Source organism: Canis lupus, chromosome 16 (genome assembly GCF_048164855.1).
Source record: "Canis lupus baileyi chromosome 16, mCanLup2.hap1, whole genome shotgun sequence".
Lineage (NCBI taxonomy): Eukaryota > Metazoa > Chordata > Mammalia > Carnivora > Canidae > Canis > Canis lupus.
This window is the reverse complement of record NC_132853.1, coordinates 5,139,267-5,158,645: the sequence shown is the minus strand read 5'-3', so window position 1 is coordinate 5,158,645 and position 19,379 is coordinate 5,139,267. Positions and strand designations below refer to the sequence as shown.

General features: G+C 51.3%; 2 protein-coding genes and 1 long non-coding RNA gene across 9 annotated transcripts in view; 1 reads left to right on the top strand and 2 right to left on the bottom strand.

Annotated features, from left to right (window-relative positions):
• Nucleotides 1-3,757: 3,757 nt before the first annotated feature.
• On the bottom strand, nucleotides 3,758-11,039 carry SLC2A8 (solute carrier family 2 member 8). Of its 3 annotated transcripts, XM_072778001.1 has the most exons (10): nucleotides 10,904-11,039; nucleotides 10,661-10,823; nucleotides 10,240-10,446; nucleotides 8,538-8,637; nucleotides 7,391-7,590; nucleotides 6,531-6,674; nucleotides 6,338-6,446; nucleotides 5,448-5,621; nucleotides 4,936-5,081; nucleotides 3,758-4,377 (listed from the first exon to the last, which is right to left on the bottom strand). In XM_072778001.1, exons 1-10 carry the CDS (start codon nucleotides 10,957-10,959, stop codon nucleotides 4,240-4,242), a joined length of 1,437 nt encoding a protein of 478 aa, XP_072634102.1. In that variant the 5' UTR covers nucleotides 10,960-11,039; the 3' UTR covers nucleotides 3,758-4,239. The 3 variants fall into 3 exon arrangements, with proteins under 3 accessions (XP_072634102.1, XP_072634104.1, XP_072634103.1); XM_072778003.1 differs by lacking the exon at nucleotides 4,936-5,081; XM_072778002.1 differs by lacking the exons at nucleotides 3,758-4,377; nucleotides 4,936-5,081 and adding an exon at nucleotides 5,102-5,264.
• Nucleotides 11,040-11,165: 126 nt separating this feature from the next.
• LOC140605762 (uncharacterized) lies at nucleotides 11,166-13,732 on the top strand. The gene is made up of 2 exons (XR_012008326.1): nucleotides 11,166-11,738; nucleotides 13,030-13,732. It is a non-coding gene; the product is annotated as an uncharacterized lncRNA (long non-coding RNA).
• An 887-nt stretch (nucleotides 13,733-14,619) lies between these two features.
• Nucleotides 14,620-19,379, bottom strand: part of GARNL3 (GTPase activating Rap/RanGAP domain like 3) — a 146,528-nt gene continuing 141,768 nt past the window's right edge. For all 5 annotated transcript variants that reach the window (XM_072777984.1, XM_072777983.1, XM_072777987.1 and 2 more), the window contains 4 exons: nucleotides 19,204-19,342; nucleotides 18,242-18,457; nucleotides 16,887-17,013; nucleotides 14,620-15,084 (listed from right to left, as the gene is read on the bottom strand). In XM_072777984.1, coding sequence (XP_072634085.1) covers nucleotides 14,907-15,084; nucleotides 16,887-17,013; nucleotides 18,242-18,457; nucleotides 19,204-19,342 — 660 coding nt within the window. In that variant the 3' untranslated portion in view covers nucleotides 14,620-14,906. The remainder of the gene's footprint in view (nucleotides 15,085-16,886; nucleotides 17,014-18,241; nucleotides 18,458-19,203; nucleotides 19,343-19,379) is intronic.

Below are 19,379 nucleotides of genomic sequence, written 5' to 3'. Positions count from 1 at the left end.
GCTGTCCAGGTCCTGTACCTGATGCTGCTGGGCTGGGCTTCAGGGGTGGATTCAAGCCTGTCAACGGGCTGGCTCTGGTCCCCGAAGCATCTTGTGCTCTGATGAGACCCCAAGGAAGTCTTAAGGAAACCTCTGAAAAATGTGTGCCCACAGTCATTGGTACGTCTAAGTGGATGCTGGTAGCAGTCAAGAGATGGTATGAGTAGGAGTTGCTGAGGAATCAGGATAGGAAATAGAATACGAACAGAAAAATGTGTAAAGATTTCACATGTCCCTTTGGGGCACCCCTTGAGCATCACACCTTGCACACAACTCCCAGTCTTCACCACAGCCTCACCATCCCCAGCAGCTGACATCGATTGAACACTTACTCTGTACCAACCTTAGTTCTAGGTGCTTTACAAACTTCTTTCATCCTCACAGCAATCCCATAAGGGAGGGAGCATCATTATACCCATTTTATAGATGAATAAAGTGAAGCTCAGAGAGGTTAAATGACTTGTCTAGGTCACACAGGCAGTGAGTAGTATAACCAGAATTTGAACTCAGCCCATTGCCTCGTAACCACCATGCTGCACTGGCTCTGGACCTTGGGTTATGGAGGGAAGAGGCCAAGGTGGAGTTGAAGCCACACTAATATTTTCCTTGCCCACAAGTTTAACCATGTCCACTTCCGTCACCATCACCTCCATCTCTTCCACTTTACCTCTGTCTCTATCCATCTCACCTCCATCTCTGTCTACCCCACCTCCATCTCTTCCACATCACCTCCATCTCTATTTTCTGTCTCTATCACCGTCATCTTTTCCATCTCTACCATCTCTCTCATCTCATGCTCTCATTTCTCTATCACCTCTATCTCTCATCTGTTCCATCTCTTTCATCTTGCTAACTCTAGATGTAGTAGCAGAATTATAAGAAAATCATAAGCAGTCTGAATATGGAACAATGTGAGGTTGATTTAAGTTCTGATTTATTTTAGTTCTGACATATTTAGACAATGAAATACTCTTAATTTGTTGAATTTAACAAATATTTAAGCACCTGCTCTTTGCCACACGCTATGACTTTATGGCAAACAAATCGTTAGAAGAATGAAGAGAGCTTCCATTTCAAGCTGGTGGACTCAACTCCCCTTTCTCTTCCTCTAGTTACCACTGATATGACAGGGAAGATGCATAAAGGGAACAAAACTATAACAGAACTGAGAACAGGAGTCGAGGTAGGGCACACATACCAGCCACTGTAGTAACCCCCGCCCCCACCCTAGTTCTTCATTCCTAAGTATGGGCAACCAAAGTTCCCCAGATTCTTGAGCTAAACCAGCAGCATAAAAGAGGAAGACTAAGACAACCGGATTAATTGAAATCAAAAAAGCAGAGACTAGAAGACAACTTTCAAAAAATTAAAATGAACAAATGGTTTTATTCATGATAGTGAATACCAAGTGCTGTTGAGGATGTGGGGCAACTGGAACTCCTGTATGCAGATGATGGGGATGCAAAATGGTACAACCATTTTGGAAGACCATGTGGCAGATTCTTAACAGTAGTTAAATATAAACTTACCATAGGACCCAGTAGTTCCACTTCACACAAAGATTTGTATGCGAGTGTTTACAGTGGCTTTAGTGATGATAGCCCCAAATTGGAACTAACCCAAATGTCCAGTGGAACGCTACTCAACAATTGAAAGAAATGAACCACTAATGCACACAGCATGGATACATCCTAAAAGCACTCAGGTAAGTTGTAGAAGCCAGATACAAAATACTACAAACTATATGATTCCATTTTATAAAAGTTTAGAAAATGCAAAGCTATAGAGACAAGACTGACTGCAAATGGACACGAAGGAACATTTAGAGGTGATGAAAATGTCCTATGTCTTGTGTGGTGGTGGGTACACAGCTGTGTATACATTCGACCTAAGTCATCAAATTTTTATGCCTACAGTTGTTGACTTTTATGCTATGTAAATAGTGCCTTAATAAAGCTCATTTTAAAAAGTGAATATATATCTTCAGGGAAACCCCAAAAGGCATTTCCATCATAAAGAAAAGTATAGGGTGCTATAAAAAAGGACTATATAAGATGTAATTGAGGGACTCCTGAGTGCCTCAGTGGTTGAGCCCGTGGGAAGCCTGCTTCTCCTGCCTGCCTATGTCTCTGCCTCTCTTTGTGTCTTTCATGAATAAATAAAATCTTAAAAAAAAAAAAGATATAATTGAAAATCATTGTCAAAGCACCAATCAAAAGAGGGCTGGAGTTGTTAAGATCTCAAAGTAGACCTCAGAACAAGAGATATTATGAGGGACAAAGAAGGTCATTTCATAATGCCAAATGATGAAAACAATCAGAATATAACAATCCCAAATGTGCACGCACCTAGTGATGAGCTCCAAGGTGCCTGAAGCAAAGTCCAACAGAAGTGGAAGGAGAAACAAATCCACATTCATGGGTGGAGATTTCCACTCTTGTCTCTCAATAATTGATAGAACAAGTGGACAGAAAGTAAGGATGTAGAAGACCTGAACCACTCTATTAGACAACTGACCTAATTGACATTGGTGGAGTACCTCGCCCAACAACAGAATGCGGTTCCCAGCCTAATCGGCGGGCCTCTATGTAGGCACTAAGAAAGAGACTGTAGATGCTGGGCTATTGCCATGGAAGACGTCCCTGCACACGCATGTGACCTCACTTCTGGAAGGCCCTAAGGAATTCGGACTTTGCTAAGGCTGAAAGTTGTCCTGTTAGCACATTTTATTGAAATCAGAGCAGCTGTTGCAGAATCTTCCAGAAACTCTCCCCTCTGCTCTGTCCTGGACCCCCTTTGCAGTTGCACTCCCCTACTCCCCAGTCTCATTACAAGGCTTAATAGAAAATGCCAAGGTGGGTGCAGGTGAGGGCTATACAACCCTGGAAAAGAAAGCAGATCACAGAGTGGGAAGCATGGCATCCTACTTATGTGTGGTGCTGCTAGAAAGGATGTGTCCAGAGGGAGATCTTTCAGGATAGAACCAAATTCTTCTTCTTCTTTTTTTTTTTATTAAAGGTTTTATTTATTTATTCATGAGAGACACAGAGAAGCAGAGACACAGGCAGAGGGAGAAGCAGGCTCCATGCAGGGAGTCTGAAGTGAGACTTGATCCCGAGTGGGATCACGCCCTGAGCCAAAGGCAGATGCCTAATTGCTAAGCCACTCAGGCGTCCCATAGAACCAAATTCTTAAAAGAAGTTAACTCTGGAAAGGTATGGCTATGAATAGTTATTGTATCATTTATCCAAATAAATGAGTTAATATTTGTAAAGTGCTTAGTGCAATGCTTAGCAGCAGACGGTTAACTATTTTAAATAGTTAATTATAATATAAAAAATAAAAGCATAAATTTTATACTAAATAAATCTGTTTTTTCAGTTTTCTACAGTAAACATATGTTCCTTGTATAGTGGGTAATAAAGGTAATTTGCAAAAGATTTCTGACTCCATTAAAGTCAATAGAAAAAGAAACTTTTGTTGCTGTTATTAATGAGATTTGATGACTAATGATCCAGGGGACTGAGCTGAAGAAAGGAGCCAGAAATGACCTACATGGGCCAAGAGTAGCCTGGCTGACCATGAGAAAAAGGGAATCAATGGGTGTTGTTGATTGGACCCATGAACAGGGCGCAGTTCGTGGGAGGCCTCCTTAGGTAAGGGATGTTGGGAAAAGCCCTTCTCAAACCGAGGTTTACACAAAGAAGCCATGACCTGATTCTCTGAGTCAAATCTTTATTTGCAAACAAAGTTCCTTCCCGATAATGCAGCCACACGACAGGAAAAACCAGGGGTCATCACCCTAAAGCATCTCTTCCAGAAAATGAGGAGCCAGGAGATCCCCCCCTCCTCTGCTGTTGCTTTTGTGGCAGGATGGAGATGGCCTGTGGATGATGGACCACAAGGCATCAAAGCCCCTCTAAGCTGTTCCCTTCCCCAGTCACAGGGTGGTGGTGGGAATTGGACCCAGGGGCCAGGAACCTCACACTCATTGTTTGCTGGGCTGTAGAGAGCCGGTAGGAAGGAAGGGCCCCGGAGGACAAGGCTCCATGTAGCTGCAGTCCTGGATCCCGGCTCCCTGAGGACAGGCAGGGACTCCCGACTCTGGCCAAGAGCCCTGCTTGGAGTCATAGGCAGCGTTCCCCACGGCAGCCCAAAGCCGGCCCTGCTGCAGAGGCAGCCACTCACAAGAAGAGGTTGTCATCGCCCCTCAAAATGAGCTGTAATTTGCTCCAAAGTCTTTCCTTTGGTTTCAGGGACACAGGACAAAGTGAAAAGGACACTGAAGATGCAGAAGGCAGAGGCAAGCCAGAAGGCACCGTAGGGCCTGAGCACCTCCTGGGAAGACAGGATGTGGCGGAAGGTCAGGAGCCCTCCTGCGATCCCCAGCTGAGGCCCCGGCCTGCCCAGCCCAGGCTCAGGGCAGCAGAGGAAGGTCTGGCCCTGCCCTCCAGAGTCCTGGGCCAAGCGCCACACAAGGTGTGGATGTTGTGTGGATGGGGAAGCTCACTGTCACGAAGTGACTGTCTGAAGGTTAGACACCACTCTCAAGTGACAACTGGGCTCCCCCTGTGGCGCCTGCCTCCAGGGCCCCCAGGCCCACTCTCTACACCCTGCTTTGGCCCTGCGCTCCCTGTTCCCTGCCTCCAGAGGAGTCTCTTCTCAGTACCAGAGGGAACAGGTAAGTCATCAGCACTTGAGGTGGGGCAGTGGGAGCACGCAGCGCACTTAGGACCCACCAGCATGGAGGGAAGAGTGAGTGGTTCCCTTTGGTTAGAACCTGGCCACCCTCCTGGCACGCAAGGCCACTGACCCGGAGTCTTCTGCAGTAAGAGTGATTCTAAAGAGCGCTCCCCACTGACTACATGAGGGGAGGCCTGCAGGGCCTGCACTCACCATAACACTGCTGAACTCTTTCGTCACCAGGAAGGCCATGAACCAGTTAGTGAGGACGCACACACCTGTGGCCATGCCCTTGACGTGCAGAGGAAAGATCTCAGACATGAGGAGCCAGGGGATGGGCCCCCAGCCCACAGCGAAGCCTGCAGGAGCAAGACAGGAATCAGAGCCCATAGGGATGGACCCCTGGGCCAAGGCTCCGTGATTTCTAGTTAAGCTCTCAGCTCTGCGCCTTCCTTCAGCGACGTCTCACGCCAGTCCCTCCACTGCTTACGTGTCAGGCTTTTTTCTGTAGGATGGGGTCATGAAGGGGCCTGCTGTGAGGGCTGTGGATTAAGTGAAAGGAGCAGAGAAGAGCTTAGCTCAGTGTCTGGTACATGGTCAAAGCCATAAACGCAGAGGTGGGCAAGACCTGGTAGGCCTGCACTTGCTGGGAGCTACAGGAACCTGGCAGTGACAGGATGGCCCCAAAAACCCCCCACCCAACCTCCCCACAGACCCCCTCTCACCAGCAATGAAGAGGCACATGCTACCCACTGCCAACCAGGCCAGCCCCACGCTGGCACTAGGGGGCTCCATGGAGATAGGCGTCAAGAGGGCCACGTGTGAGGAGTTGCTAGGGCCACCCTGGGTCAGCTTGAAGTAGGCGCCAAAGGCACTGGTGCTGAATACCATGACCACACCTGCAAGCAGAGGGTGGCAGTAGGCAGGGCCCTGGGAGAAGGGAACCGCAGCCTGGGTGTGGGGCCCTCAGAGCTGGAGTCTCCATGCAGTGTGGCTGCAGCAATGTGGCCTGGGTTTCCCCAAGAGGGCAGTAAGCGGTGATGCCTAAGAGCCCCGACTGGTGGCACCCAGCTTGGTTCTGCCAACCCCAGCTTGGACCTTGAACCACAGCAGACTCTAAGAACCTCCTGGTGGCAGCACCTCCCTGGCCCAAGGAGCAGGAAGGGTAACTGTGGCAGCAGCACGGTTCTAACCCCCATGCGGATCATCCCTGGATCCTCACCACGGCCCTCCCCATCACCCCCATTTCATGAGAGAAAACGAGGGTCAGAGAGGGGAAGTCACTTGCCCCAAAAGACCACAAGCTTCCAGGTCACTTCCCCTCCTGGGTCCTCAGTTTCCTCATCCTTAAGTGGGGCCCTGATGGCGCCTGTCTGGAGGCTCATTGCAAGGGTGAAGGTGTGCTACAGTGACGCTGTTAGTGCAGGCCTGCTTTGGAGTGAGTGCTTGCTAAGGGGGCCTATGAATCTTGGCCTTGTTCCCAGGGGTGCTGTGCTAGCCTCTCCCTGCTGCCATGTGGTGACCTCAGCAGAGGCCCTCCAGCCTGTGGCGGGCGGGGGAGCCAGGCCTTTGCCACCTCACTTTCACAAGGCTGAGCCCTCACCCTCGGGCTCACCTGACAAGGTCAGGAGCAGCCTCCGCCCAGCTCTGTCCATGATGAGGGCTGCCATGGCTGTGAACAGCACCTGGATGATGCCCACGATGATGGAGGCGACGCTGCTATCCTGGGGAGATGGGCCGAGGCAGGTCAGGCAAAGAACCCAGGACTAGGCATCCAGATGAGACAGGCTGGGGCAGAGGCCTTTTACCTTGAACTTGGCCTCCTCAAAGATGGTCTCTGCATAGAACATGACAGCATTGATCCCTGACAGCTGCTGGAAGGCCATCAGCAAAATGCCGATGATGAAGGGCTTGTAGACGCCAGGATGTCTCAGCTGGGCCAGCTGGAAGCCCTGCTCAGACAGAGGCCAGTGTTAGTGCTTCTCTTGACCCCTCCTGAGGGACACATTGGCTTTGAGCCACCGTCCTAAAGCCTGGTGGAGGGAATGAGCCTCAGCTTCCTATCAGCTGGGCCTTGCTTTCAAGACAGGTCCCCGCATCACTTTAGCCTCCCTGATGGAAGGTGACAAGAGCCTCAACTCCCCATGCCCTTCCCGGATTTGCTGGGGGAACCATGAAGAGATTACATGGGCACAAAGCCAGGGGTTCCAGAATCCCACCAGTCCTGGGCTGGGGCTGAGCGCCGCTCCTGGTGCTGCTGAATCCTGACCAGCAGCCACGTTCTAGGACTCCCATCTTACAGGTGGAGAAAGGAAGGTTTAGGGAGGTGATGGCCACACAGAAGGTAAGTGGCAGAGACTCAGTCTTCTCCCCTGCCTTATGATACCCCATTGAAAAATCCAATTCCTCAAATCTGTGCTCATGTTTCCCTGTGACCCAGCTGGCACTTTGTCTTCCTGGAACAGTAAGGTCAAGGCAAGGGCCCAACCAGGTTGGGGCTCCAGCCGGCCTTTGCTTGCTTACACAGAGGACACCACCACTTGTGCCTCCCCTCCCTGGATATGTATGCTCAGCTTTGGGGATAGGCTATGCGGACTTCCCCTGGCCACAAAGAGGCCATACCTCACTGTTCATGCCCCCCCACCCAGCTCTGGCTCCAGCCCCTCACCTGGTGCTCAGCCCCGACAGGGGGTTCCTCCCAGCTCTGCTCGGAGCCCCACAGGAACTGCATAGCGGCCATGGCTTCCTGGTGCTTGTGCTGGGTAAGCAGGAAGCGTGGGGTCTCGGGCATGTAGCACATAAGCAGCAGCATGAAGGATGCGGGCACACAACCCAGTATAGCCAGCCAGCGCCACTCCAGCACCCAGCCTAGTTTGGCGGGAGGGGGGTGGCGGTGTCAGATGTCAGAGCTGGAGGGGGCCAGCCTGGGTCATATCAGAGGGTACCTGCCCTCCCACCAACCCCAGGGCCTCAGCTTAAATGGTGGGGGCCTCACTACCTCTGTGTGGCTATGCTTGTGTTTGTCACCAATATTGTTATCAACTGCTGTTGAGAAATATTGTAGAAACACTGGTGGGGATGTCATTATGCTACATCTGCTCAGTGAGTATTTATGGGGCAATGAATAGAATGAGGCACTTGCTTTTTATCTAAAAGGTAGGGGCAATAGAATAAATATGTAGACTCTGGAAGGCCACCAAGAAGCAGGCGGGGCTGGCTCCTCTGGAGAGGATGGGGGACAGAATGAGAGAGACTTCTCATGGAACATCAGTGGATCAATCAACTTTCACAGAAACTGACAAATGAACGTGCTGGTTACGATGAACGGGAGCTAATTCCATAGGCATACTGACACCCATGTGTCTGTCCCAAATGTCAATATCTATGTTTGGCAGGGGCTGTGGCACACTGCGGGGTCCCCAAAGCAGCCAGACTGCTGGCAGGACTCTGAATTAGAGTCTGGATGAGGAGTGGGTAAAAATGGAAGATCTCAGACCAGGATGCTGTCCTGAAGAATCAGAGGGCACATACTCCGGGGTCCCGAAACCCCTGTTCCCTATGGGGTCTCAGGACGTCCCTTGATAGTTCTCATTTGGGGGTTGCTGCCAGACTCTCTTCATGTGTCCCTTAATGTAGCCCCACATCAGCCTTGCACTAGGTGGTGTTATCTCCACTTAAAGACAGGGGAAGTGAGGCTCCCTGGGGCAGTGTGACTGGACCAAGTGTCCCTTGAACTCTCTGAACTTCAGAATCCACATCTGTAAAATGGTCACACAGCCATTAATGGGGATCAAAAGAGAGGCCATGAAAAGTACCTGCCAGGTAGGCCAGGAGGATGCCCGTGACGACCATCAGCTGCACACAGGAGCCCAGCAGCCCCCGCACGGCAGGGTAGGCAATTTCAGAGATATACACCTGTTGGCAGGGAAGAGGAAACTTTACTTTGGGCCGGAGTGATCTTAAAACCGGAAAGCCTCAGCCACTCAGAGTTGAGGAGGGCCTTAGCTGGGGCTGCTGCGAGCCAGGTGAGCATACCTTCCCGCCCCTCCAAGTGATCAGCAGCAGGTGTTTTCAAGGGGATAAAGGATATATACGTGGCTGCTGTATGTGTGCGTGCGTGTCTGTGTGGGGAGGGCACAGAGCTCTTCAAACTTTTATTCAACTGTATGACTACCCTTGATAAAATGCAGAGTCTGACGCAGTACGTCTAGAGTGGGCCCCACAATTCTGGCTTCCTTTTTAATTGAATGATTTATATTTGAGAGAGAGAGAGAACATGAGCAGGGCGGGGAGGGGCAGAGGGAGAGGTAGAAGCAGGCTCCCCGCTGAGCAGAGAGCCGGATGTGGGTCCAGATCCCAGGACCCTAGGGTCGCAGGACTTGGGGACCATGACCTGGGCCAAAGGCAGATGCTAAACCAACGGAGCCACCCAAGCGCCCCCAAGATTCTGCCTTTCTAATTAGCTCCAAATGACACCCAGGCTCCTGGTCCCAGAACTATACTCTCTGTGGTGCCTTTGGAGTGAGAGCCAACCCTTTGCCTCTGTTGCTACCAGTGACTGCCACTGCTTTCTCTGGGCTCAGAGGCCTGCAAGGTCTTGCTCACATTTCTAGGTTATTTTATACCTTATGCCCATGAATAAGATGGGTGTTTTTGTCTAGTAACAAAACCCAAAACATAAAACCCAACTCCTGCAGCCCAGCAAATGCAGGTAAAATGAGGTGTGAGTGCACGGGGAAGGCCAGAGAGGACTCTGAGCCAGTACTTTTAGTCTCGACCAGGTTGGTGTGTGGGTGGTTGATCATCCAAGCCCCATGGCCAGCAGAACCGTTCACTGGTCTCTCTGCAATTCAGCAGCCAGGGTCCAAGCCCCTCCAAAGCAATGCCAGGGCTGTATGTGCAGTCTTGCTCAATGCCCACAACCATGAGGTCATGCCATTATTCCCACCATTTTACAGGGTCAGAAACTGAGGCACAGAGAGGTACTCTGCCCCAGTAAGTGGCAGACCTGGGGTTTCACCTGCGTATGTGGCTTCCAAGTCATCCTGAATAGTGGTGCATCAGGAGACCGGAAGAGGGAAGAAAGAAGGGAACAGCTGGAAGACCACCTGAGTAGTGAAGGGGGACGGGGCAACGCAGCAGCCTTTGCTGCCAGGACAAACCAGAACAGGATTTTGCTGCCAAACTGTAGGCTTCAGTGACCATCCACGGATGGCATCTTATTTGTAGAGTCAAGGAGAGGCCTGGGTAAGTGGCACAGTCCTGGGTTTGAGCAATGGCTTCACCAATGACTAGTGGCTGGACAAAAGGGCTTCAGTTTCTGAAGCTCACTTCATCTGTAAACCAGGATAACGACGGCTCCTGCCAAGGCCCGTCGCGGGGGTGGGGGTGGGGGAGGAAGATAAAGCCGGTGGGGGGCGCGGTGCCAGGCGCCCGGAAGGCCGCCGCCAGGGAAAGCCACGCCCCCAGGCCTGCTCCTCCCGGGGCCCCAGGGCGCGGGGCTTGGGGGACACTCACCGGCGCTACGAGCGAGGCAATGCCGCAGGCCAGGCCGGTGAGGAGGCGGCCCCCGAGGAGCATCCACACGTTCTGGGCCGCGGTGATGACGACGAAGCCGCCCACGAAGGGCGCGGAGCAGAGCAGCAGGCTCAGCTTGCGCCCGGCGCGGTCCACGAGCCAGCCGCCCAGCACGCCCCCCGCCGCGGCGCCCAGGGTCACGATGGCCTGGGGGCGGGGCGACCGCAGGATGGAGCGGGGGCGCCCGGGCCCGGGGCCCAACCTCGCCCTCAACCGCACCCCCAGCGGCCTGCGACGGGACGGGGTGGGGGGAGGGGTGACCCCCGGCGGGAGAGCAGAGCGTCTCGGTGCCCGCCCCGAAGGCCCCCGGGGCGTGGGGCGGGAGGAGGAGGGGCCCCGGCGGGTGAGCCCCAGGCCTCACCCCGAACCAGGAGGCGGCGGCGTCGTCGAGGCGCAAGGCCGGGGGCGGGGCGCGCCGCAGGCTCGGGATGGCGGGGGAGCTGTAGCCCAGCGCGAAGCCGAAGCTGAGCGGGCCCAGCGAGGCGGCGAAGGCGGCGAGGAAGACCCGGCGGCTGAGGGGAGCGCTGCGGAGACGGGGAGCCGGGTGAGCGGCGCGGCGGGCGCGGGCGCGGCAGGAGGCGCCCGGCTGTCCCCTCCCGCTCACCTGCCGCCGGGAGGGCCCAAGAGCGGCTGCGTCTCCTCCGGGTTCTCAGGCGTCATGTCTGCGGCCAACGCCTGCGGGGTCCGCTCTGCGGCCCGAACGGCCGCGGGTCCCGCGAGCGCAGCGGCCCCCGCCCCTCACGGCAGGGCCGGCCAATGGGCGGGGAGGGCGGCGCTGGGGCGGGATGGGAACGGCCAATGGGGGCGCAAGGCGGGGCTAGCGTCGCCGCTCGGAGCCGCCCACCAAGTCCAAGCCGACCAATGGGGCGAGGGGCCGGTTGGCGGAGCCCCGGGAACCGCCCCCGCGTCGGTGGGGCGGGGCTGCACGGGCTGAAGGACACCCACCCAATAGGGGTACGGTGCGAGCCCAGAGGTGGGGCCAGAAGGACCGCCTCAAGCTGAGCCGGCCGGTGAGCGTGGAAGGCGGGGGCTGCGTCCGCCCCTGGAGCCGCCTCTCGTCGAGCCTCAACCAATGGGGCTGGCAGCAGCGGAGCAGGGGAGCGGCGCTCCGGGCTTCCCCGCCCAGGCCCCGGGCGGTAGCGGCTGCCCGCCCCGGCCTGCTCTGCAGTTGCTGCTTGGCGTTAAGCGCTTCCCCGGGACCGGGATCGGAGGCGTCTGGCCCAGCTCAGCCCACTGACGGCCGCAGGGAGGAACGTCTCCAAACGCCGGTCCCGGGCGGCAGAGGCAAGGCCCCGCGCTGCAGCCCACCTCCATGCGGGTCACAACTCGGAGCCCGCAGGTCGCTCACGGCTGCGAGCCGACGACCACCAGGACCTCGGGGTGCTGAGGACCTGTGTGGGGAAGGGCCCTCTTGTGTGTGACTCATCTGGGCTTAAATGGTGAGCCCCAGCCTCCCCATTAAGTTCTACTCCACTTCATAGGTCATCCTGACTCTCCAATCTTCATCTTAACACCAGCCAGGTGTGAGTCTCCTGGATATTAATAACCAACCTCTTCCCGTGGGCACCCAAGTGACTCCTAGAGGAAGGATGTCAGGGCTCAGAAGAATCTTCCCATTCGTAGAGGGTACACACTTCTCTGGATGAGGTGGAGTGCTGTGTGATTCTTGAAGGAATTGGCCACGAGAGTAAGAGGTTTGGCTTCTAATCTCTGGGCCTGTTTCCTCATCTTTAAGTGGGGAATGCAGTATCCGCCTTGTGGGAGGGTTTTAAGCAGAGGCAATGTATATGAAAGACCAAGCGCATGTGAAGCACTCCAATGGTTGCCGGTAAGATTATGAAAGTTGTTTGACCTAGTGCAGCCTCCTGATTGTACTATCTTTAAAGACAGGCAACCGCCCCTCTAAGCGTCCACAGCATCTTGTGCTTGGGTTATAAATTCTTATCTCCGCGGTTATCCCTGCTGCATGATCACCTGTTTACTCCCCTCCCTCCCTTACTGGACGTGACCTCTGGAGGTGACCTCTTCCTCCACACAGTGGGCCCTTGGTGTTTGCAGAGCAGATGAATGCCTCAGACTCCGTGGGCAAACTGCTACAGTTACACAGTGGGGTAATTCAGCCAGTGGGGTATGCAGAAGGGCTTATGTGGATAGGATGCTCCAGTGAGCCTAGCTGGCACCAGCCTTCTGAGCCACAGGCCCTTACAAACCCACTCCTGCCCTGGGCCTGGTGGTCTCCCTTCCAAGGGTGCAGCCTTCACTTCTTGGCCTTTGTAAGCGGATATTGCTGTGAGCAGCCTCTGATCCCCCTTTTATAAGCTAATCACCATGGATATGATTAGTAGGGTCCACCTCTTGCCCTTTCTACATTCACTCCCAGTGGGGTATGCAGAAGGGCTTATGTGGATAGGATGCTCCAGTGAGCCTAGCTGGCACCAGCCCTCTGAGCCACAGGCCCTTACAAACCCACTCCTGCCCTGGGCCTGGTGGTCTCCCTTCCAAGGGTGCAGCCTTCACTTCTTGGCCTTTGTAAGCGGATATTGCTGTGAGCAGCCTCTGATCCCCCTTTTATAAGCTAATCACCATGGATATGATTAGTAGGGTCCACCTCTTGCCCTTTCTACATTCACTCCTCAGATCAGTGACTCCTGTCAAATCATTGGGGCAGTTCTGAAGCTGCCAATCTCTTTGGAAGAATGTTCTAGATCACCCTTACTTTTTCTATTCCAGGCTGGGAAGCAAGAAACTTCAGAGGGGAAAAAAAGGATGACAGAAAGAACACACAGACAAGCTCATAAAGCTTACAAATTAGTTTAACATGAAAAACACCAGTCAGATCCAACTGACACAAGGTTCTCAGCCTGACTCTGTATGGTGGACAAGGGAGAGAGAACTCTGGGGTCAGAGAACTCACAGTTTCAAATCACTGCTCCTTTCTAAGCCTCAGTTTACTTATTTGAAAAACAAGGATAATAAAACTTAAGTTGCAGAACTTTTCGTGAGGATGAGATACAGCATGTAGTGGGTCTTGTGTTTCTCCCTATAGATGAAAGGGGCAGAAGGAAACGCAGAGGAGGAATGGGAATGCTGAGTACAGCTAGGGTACACCTGGCTATGCCTAGAAACCACCATCTGCATTACTCTCCTCTCTTGCCATCTGCTGGAGGGAACCAGGCAGGCTTCACTGGATCCAGTATGTTGGGCTGTTTCTTGCACAAACACCACACAGGGGCAGCCTGGGTGGCTCAGCGGTTTAGCGCCGCCTTCAGCCCAGGGCGTGATCCTGGAGATTCGGGATTGAGTCCCACATCAGGCTCCCTGCATGGAGCCTGCTTCTCCCTCTGCCTGTGTCTCTGCCTCTCTCTCTGTCTCTCTCATGAATAAATAAATAAAATCTTAAAAAAAAAAAAAACCCACACAGGCAATTGTGCAACAGACACAGAGGGAGCTCTGCCCACAGTGTGTAAGGTCCACGAGGAGGTAGGACCCAAACTTCTACTCCACTTCAACTTCTGTCAAATCTGTCAGATCCAGATCATGTCAAACACAGCGCTCTACACTTCCAGAGAAGTCCTGCAGAAGAACCCTCTGGGATGATTTCACAAAGGAATGATTTAAATTTTCTTTTGGTGGATAATATCGGCAAGAAGAGAGCTAATAAAATGGAATCTGTCAGACCAAAGCCAAAGGTAAATGACCTTCTTCACACTGATTACAATTTTTACAGTGTCAGTGAACTAGGTTTCCTCCTTAGATCTCCTGTGGCTGAGGCTGATGTTGCACAGTTTCATTTGCACTCGGTCAAACCCACATTTTCTTCTCACTCTGAGGAGGAAGCAATGGAAGGCAGGTAATGACAAGAGAAGGATACTCACTTGGTTCACGTGAGAGAGCAAAGCAGACCTGAGCGTGAGAAGGGAATATGAGAATGATAATTTTGGCGGCAAGGAGTGACTGTTGCCTGGCTATATGCTTTCAGAGTAATGACAAAACCAAACAGAATCATCTTAAGACTCTTAACAGATTCCTATCCCTTTCTTATTCTTTGTGAGACACAAGGAGGGAGCAGGAGCTTCTAAGAACTAACCATTCAGCTCTTCTTAAAAGTCTACAGGCAGGGGACACAGCTGGTTCTAATGTTAGTGAACCGAAACAGCGACAGGGGCCAACGGAGCAGAAAGAAAACTTATTTATAATGAATTTAAAAAGCAATGGCTTTTCTTTATAAAAGAAACACATTATGTGACATAAATCAAAACTGTAATGAAAAAATAATTTTTCCATCTAAGTATATAAAATATAAGAGAAGGTTGCAGTACATAAGAATGAACATTTTTGATTTATTCAAAGTTTCAATCTAAAACCTCAATGAAATCTACCACCTTTATTACAAGGGGACTGATGGTTCCTGAACAGAAAGAAACAAAGGTCAAGAAAGATGCACCGGACATTGGAGAGACCCAAACCGGCCAGGTGTGCGGAAGGTTTGGTCCAGTAGATCACGAGTGGGCTGAAAGCCACAGTGTTGAGAAATGCTGTCAGAACTGGTTCAAGAGTATAAACCTCCATAAGAAAATTAAAGATGGCAAACTCGATCTGGACCCTGTTTACTTCAGGTCAATAATGTCTTCATCCAGGGACGCTGTGAGCTGAAACGGGCTGCTGCCCCACACGGGACTGCCTTCTCTGTTGGCCACAGGGTCCTGGTCAGAGCCTGTCGAGTGGTAGCGCCCCTCGGGGTTGGCTTCTGGAGCAGAAGGACTTTCCAAGGAGCCTGACGTGATCCTACAAGAGAAAAGTCACCTAAGGGATCCCTCGAGAGCATTAGTGACCTGGGCCCCTGCTGTCAGGTAGTTTCCTGTTCATCTGAGCTCATAAAGCCTGTCTCCCGCCACTCCCTACCCATTTGGGGATTGGGGGGGGGTAGGGACATGAGGAGTCACCCCAGCTCTACCTCATGGGCTGTTGGGAGTTTTAAAGAACAGTGGTGACACACAGGATTGAGGCGTTTTTTACTTTTCCAAAGGGCAAATCTGGATAATATCACTTTCTGCCTAAAATCCTTGGGGGTTGGGGCTCCTGTGGCCTGAGGGTAAGGCTGAAACTCCTACCCACAGGACCACATGCCACACAATCTGGCTCTGCTCACTCTTCTGCCTCCTCCCAGCCCACTCCACTCCCTTGATTTTCTCTTGTACTCAGGACACTCTCTTGCTAGCCACAAAACCAGTGTGACCACATTCAGGGAGTTCATTCATTCAGCGAGTACTCATACTCATGTAGCCTGTGAAAGCCCCTGGCGTAGCCTTTGGTCAGTCGATGGGCCATGCTGTGCCTGCCTCAGGGCCTTTGCCCTGCTGTTCCTCTCATTCCTTCTAATTCAATCAAGGCTTGGCTCAATGGCATTTCCTCAGAGAAGCCCTCGTGACAACCCCCTCCCAACGTAGAACTACTACCCACCCCATCCCATCACTTACTTTTTAAAAAATTTCCTTGCAGCACTTGTTACTATTGGAAATGATTCAATTTGCTCAACTGTTTGCGAGTTTATAGTCTGTGTCTCCACACTAGAATGTAAAGTCCATGAGGGCATGACTTGTCATGCAGTAGGAGCTCAATCTGTTAGATTAAAGCATCTGTGTGTGCTGCTCACTATGGGCCAGGCTATTGCTTACTGGGTCTACAAGACTTGGTTCAGCCTTTCCTGGTGTTTGAGACCCTCCCCGCTCCAGGTGTGGAGGTGTGGGGCAGCCAGCACTCCCCATTCCTCTGTATCACCTGCCACCCGGGAAAGCTGTAGTTCCTAGAATGGTCTTGTTGGCCTCTCCACCGGCCTGTGGACACCCCGAGGGTGATCTTCATATCCCCAACACCCAGCTCAGTGCCAGGTGCTCTGAGAATGGAGCCTGGACATGGGCTCCCTTACCCTCCATACAGGAGCATGCAGGTTGCTTGAGGGACACAGAGGCTCTTAGGGGACAAATCAGGGGGATTTGACAAATGGTCATTGACATGGGATACTGAACTGCCTTCCAGAAAGGCAGTACCTGTTTTTATTCCCACCAGAAGCATTAGAGAGGGCCTATTATCTTTAATGCCCACTGAGCATTTCCATTTAAAAATATCTCTGTCAGGGTGCCTTGGTAGTGTAGTCAGTTAAGCATTCAACTCTTGGTTTTGGCTCAGGTCATGATCTTGGGGTTGTGAGATGGAGCCCTGCAGTGCTCGGCACAGAGTCTGCTTGAGATTCTATCTCCTTCTCCTTCTGCCCCTTCCACTTATGCTCTCCCCTTCCCTCTCTCAAAGTAACAAATAAATCTTAAAAAAAAAAAAATCTGTCAGTCTGGGGAGCAAAAAAAGGAAAAGAAAAGACTTATTAATGTATTTTTATGAGCATTTGGTGAATTGTAAGCAAGGTCACCCCCTTGCCTGGGCCCCTCTTGGGGCTAGCCTAAGGGTCCTCAGAGAGGAGCCAGATGCTGACTGTCTGCCCATGGCATCATCAGTCAGCAGAAAGGGCCTTGTGGCAGTGCTGTGACCCACAGGGCCACCACTGAGCAGGGATGGCTGGGGCTGGCTTCCTATACCTGTCACTGCTAGTTGATCTTGCTGTCTCTGGCTTGGGGCCTCCTTGGCTTTCTTCTAATTGCTTCCGGGCTTTTGATTTGGGCTTTGGTGCTCCTTCTGACCGGGTTCCACCTTCATCAGAGAGGCCTGGATGACAGGGGAGAAGCACAGGTCGGCGGGTTATTACCACTGTGGAGACAGAAAATGTCCTTTTTTTTTTTTCTTGGTTGGCTATTGGTACGTTATTGCAACAGAGTCTGGAAGGGTTGATAAAGTATATATTTAAAAATAATTGGTTTTCTTGTTGGTGGCAACTTTTCTGATCATAAAGAATATATATATTGCAAGAAGGAAAGATCTTAAGAAAGACGGAGAGAAAGAAACTAAGAAGGGTCTAGAGGAGGAGAGAAATTCTCCTATGATCCCACCACTGGAAACTATAATTGTCTAACTCTGAGGCTCAATTTCAAAAAAGCACAGTGGTTTGTGAAACAGCAGTTGGCAGATCAAGCTTTCATAGGGAATATTGGGTGAAAATAGCAACAGACGTACTTTAAAAGCAAATGGAAGGCACCGACTTCTAAAAGTGCCTGGCTTCGCCCTGTCAGGTGGCCTGCATCCCTGCCCCAGTTGTCAGGAAACACAACTGCAGGCTAGGGATGCGCTAAGGTGAACTGTCCTTGCAGTTTCAGGCCGTGCAGGTCCCAATTAAGTTTCAAGCCAGTACTGGTTTAGCACATCACTTCCTTTTTCTTCACTTTGTTTTCACAACTCGGAACAAAAGTCTTTCTAACAGTCTCACCTCTGCATGACTATCATAGTGCTTTGTGCTTTTCTGCTCTGGTCTCCCGTCAGTGTTACCAAGATAGGATGGTATATCAAATATCTCACATCTGTGCCATCCTTACAGACCTGCCCCCATGGTCTCTGGGCTTTGAGAAGCAATAACTGAACTGCACCACAAATATCAAAAATATGGTAAATTTAAACTTATGAATACACAACGATAGCATGTTATCTGAGAACTGCAGGTTGTAAATACTTTTAGACACTTTCTAGGAGATCCCACATATACAGATACTTATATTTTAAGAAATTGTGTCAGATGAGATATACAGTTTTACAAACTGCCCTTCCTGCCTGCCCTTAACTGGCTTGGGCAGCCTTCCACACCAATAAATATAGACTGACACATCTAGGTGGGAAGTGTGCTGTATATGATTCTTTGGTATAGCAGCACTATAATGTATTTATAAATTCCTTACTAAAGGGAAAGTTTCTTTTTTAACTCATCATTTTCAAGGATGATTAACATCTATCAATGAAACCAGCTGGCCTATTTATAAAATAGTGAAAACACCCAAATTGCCATTACCCAGCAGTTCTCTGCGTGTCCTGCTGGCTATTTCTTTAATCTCCATGCGGGACAGGGACAGGGAATGAGTGACAGGAATGGCGGCGATGCCCAGGCCGATGGATGTAGGCGGCGTGACAGCCTTGGAGACCAAAGGCGACTTCAGAGGTCGTTCGATGCTTCTACCCACAAGGTTTCTGAGTGGAATCTTGTACAGATTTTTGGACGGAGTTTCACCTGACATGTGATTGAGAAAAGAACGTGAGAACTTTAAGAAAAGTCTACTATGTACCATGAGGGTGATTTCTGGTTCCTCCACCCAGTTAGCACAAAGGGAAGGATTTGTGTGGCATGTTGAACTCCTGGACCTCATTGGGAACAACAGAGTGATGGTGCCTGATGGCTTTGGTCTTTAAGGGCATCGTCTTCACAGACACATGACTAAAAATGCACCTGCTACTGGCTCTGCTTGCCCAGGAGAGGAGAGCAGACTGGAGGGCAGGCAGCTGCTTGGGGTGCCCTGTGCCTCAAGGGACATGAGTAGTAAACGACTGATATGGTAAGCAGCTGGGAAAAGAGTGGTGCTCAGAGCAAAGTGGTAACTGCAGCAAAGGCCTCTGGGATTCATGAGCAGAGCCAGATGGAGTAAGAGCGAGTGTACTCCATAGGTTTCAGGACTCCATCCTTTTGGCTATAAAACCTACCGATCATTAATATCCCTGAAGGAAAAACATGTTTGCTGTGGCAAGTTGGAATCTCTAGCCCTCAACTCCTTTTTCTCCATGGAAACAGTTATTTTCATAATGGGATTTTTGTTGTTGTTATCACAAGGTTTCTTAAGAATGCAACCAATACATTCAGATTGCAAGGTTTTGTTCTTTAATAGCTTTAAATAGTGACTTTGTTGATATTTGAGAATGAGCTAGAGAAATCAGAATGGGTTGGAAATATCTATCAATAAGACAGTACAAATTGCACTTCACCTTCCCCCAGGGAAGAAGGAAACACTGTAGTATCTCGGCCCGGGGGTGTCTGAGGAGAATTGTGGGCACTGGCCCCCTTGGAGCTGCCTCCGGACGAGATCTCGTTCACAGCAGTGGTTGCTGTGAAGTATATATCTGACTGGAATGAAAGAGAAAGCATTAGGGAGCTGTGTGGC

What these genes read in the sequence shown, in the direction of transcription:
- SLC2A8 (XM_072778001.1), bottom strand. Translation starts at nt 10,959, where the DNA reads ATGACGCCTGAGAACCCGGAGGAGACGCAGCCGCTCTTGGGCCCTCCC. An exon ending in TTGCCTCGCTCGTAGCGCCG is followed by an intron (nt 8,638 to 10,239) that starts GTGAGTGTCCCC and finishes CCCTGCCAACAG; the next exon opens with GTGTATATCTCTGAAATTGC. An exon ending in CATGTGCCTCTTCATTGCTG is followed by an intron (nt 5,082 to 5,447) that starts GTGAGAGGGGGT and finishes TTGCTCCTGCAG; the next exon opens with GCTTCGCTGTGGGCTGGGGG.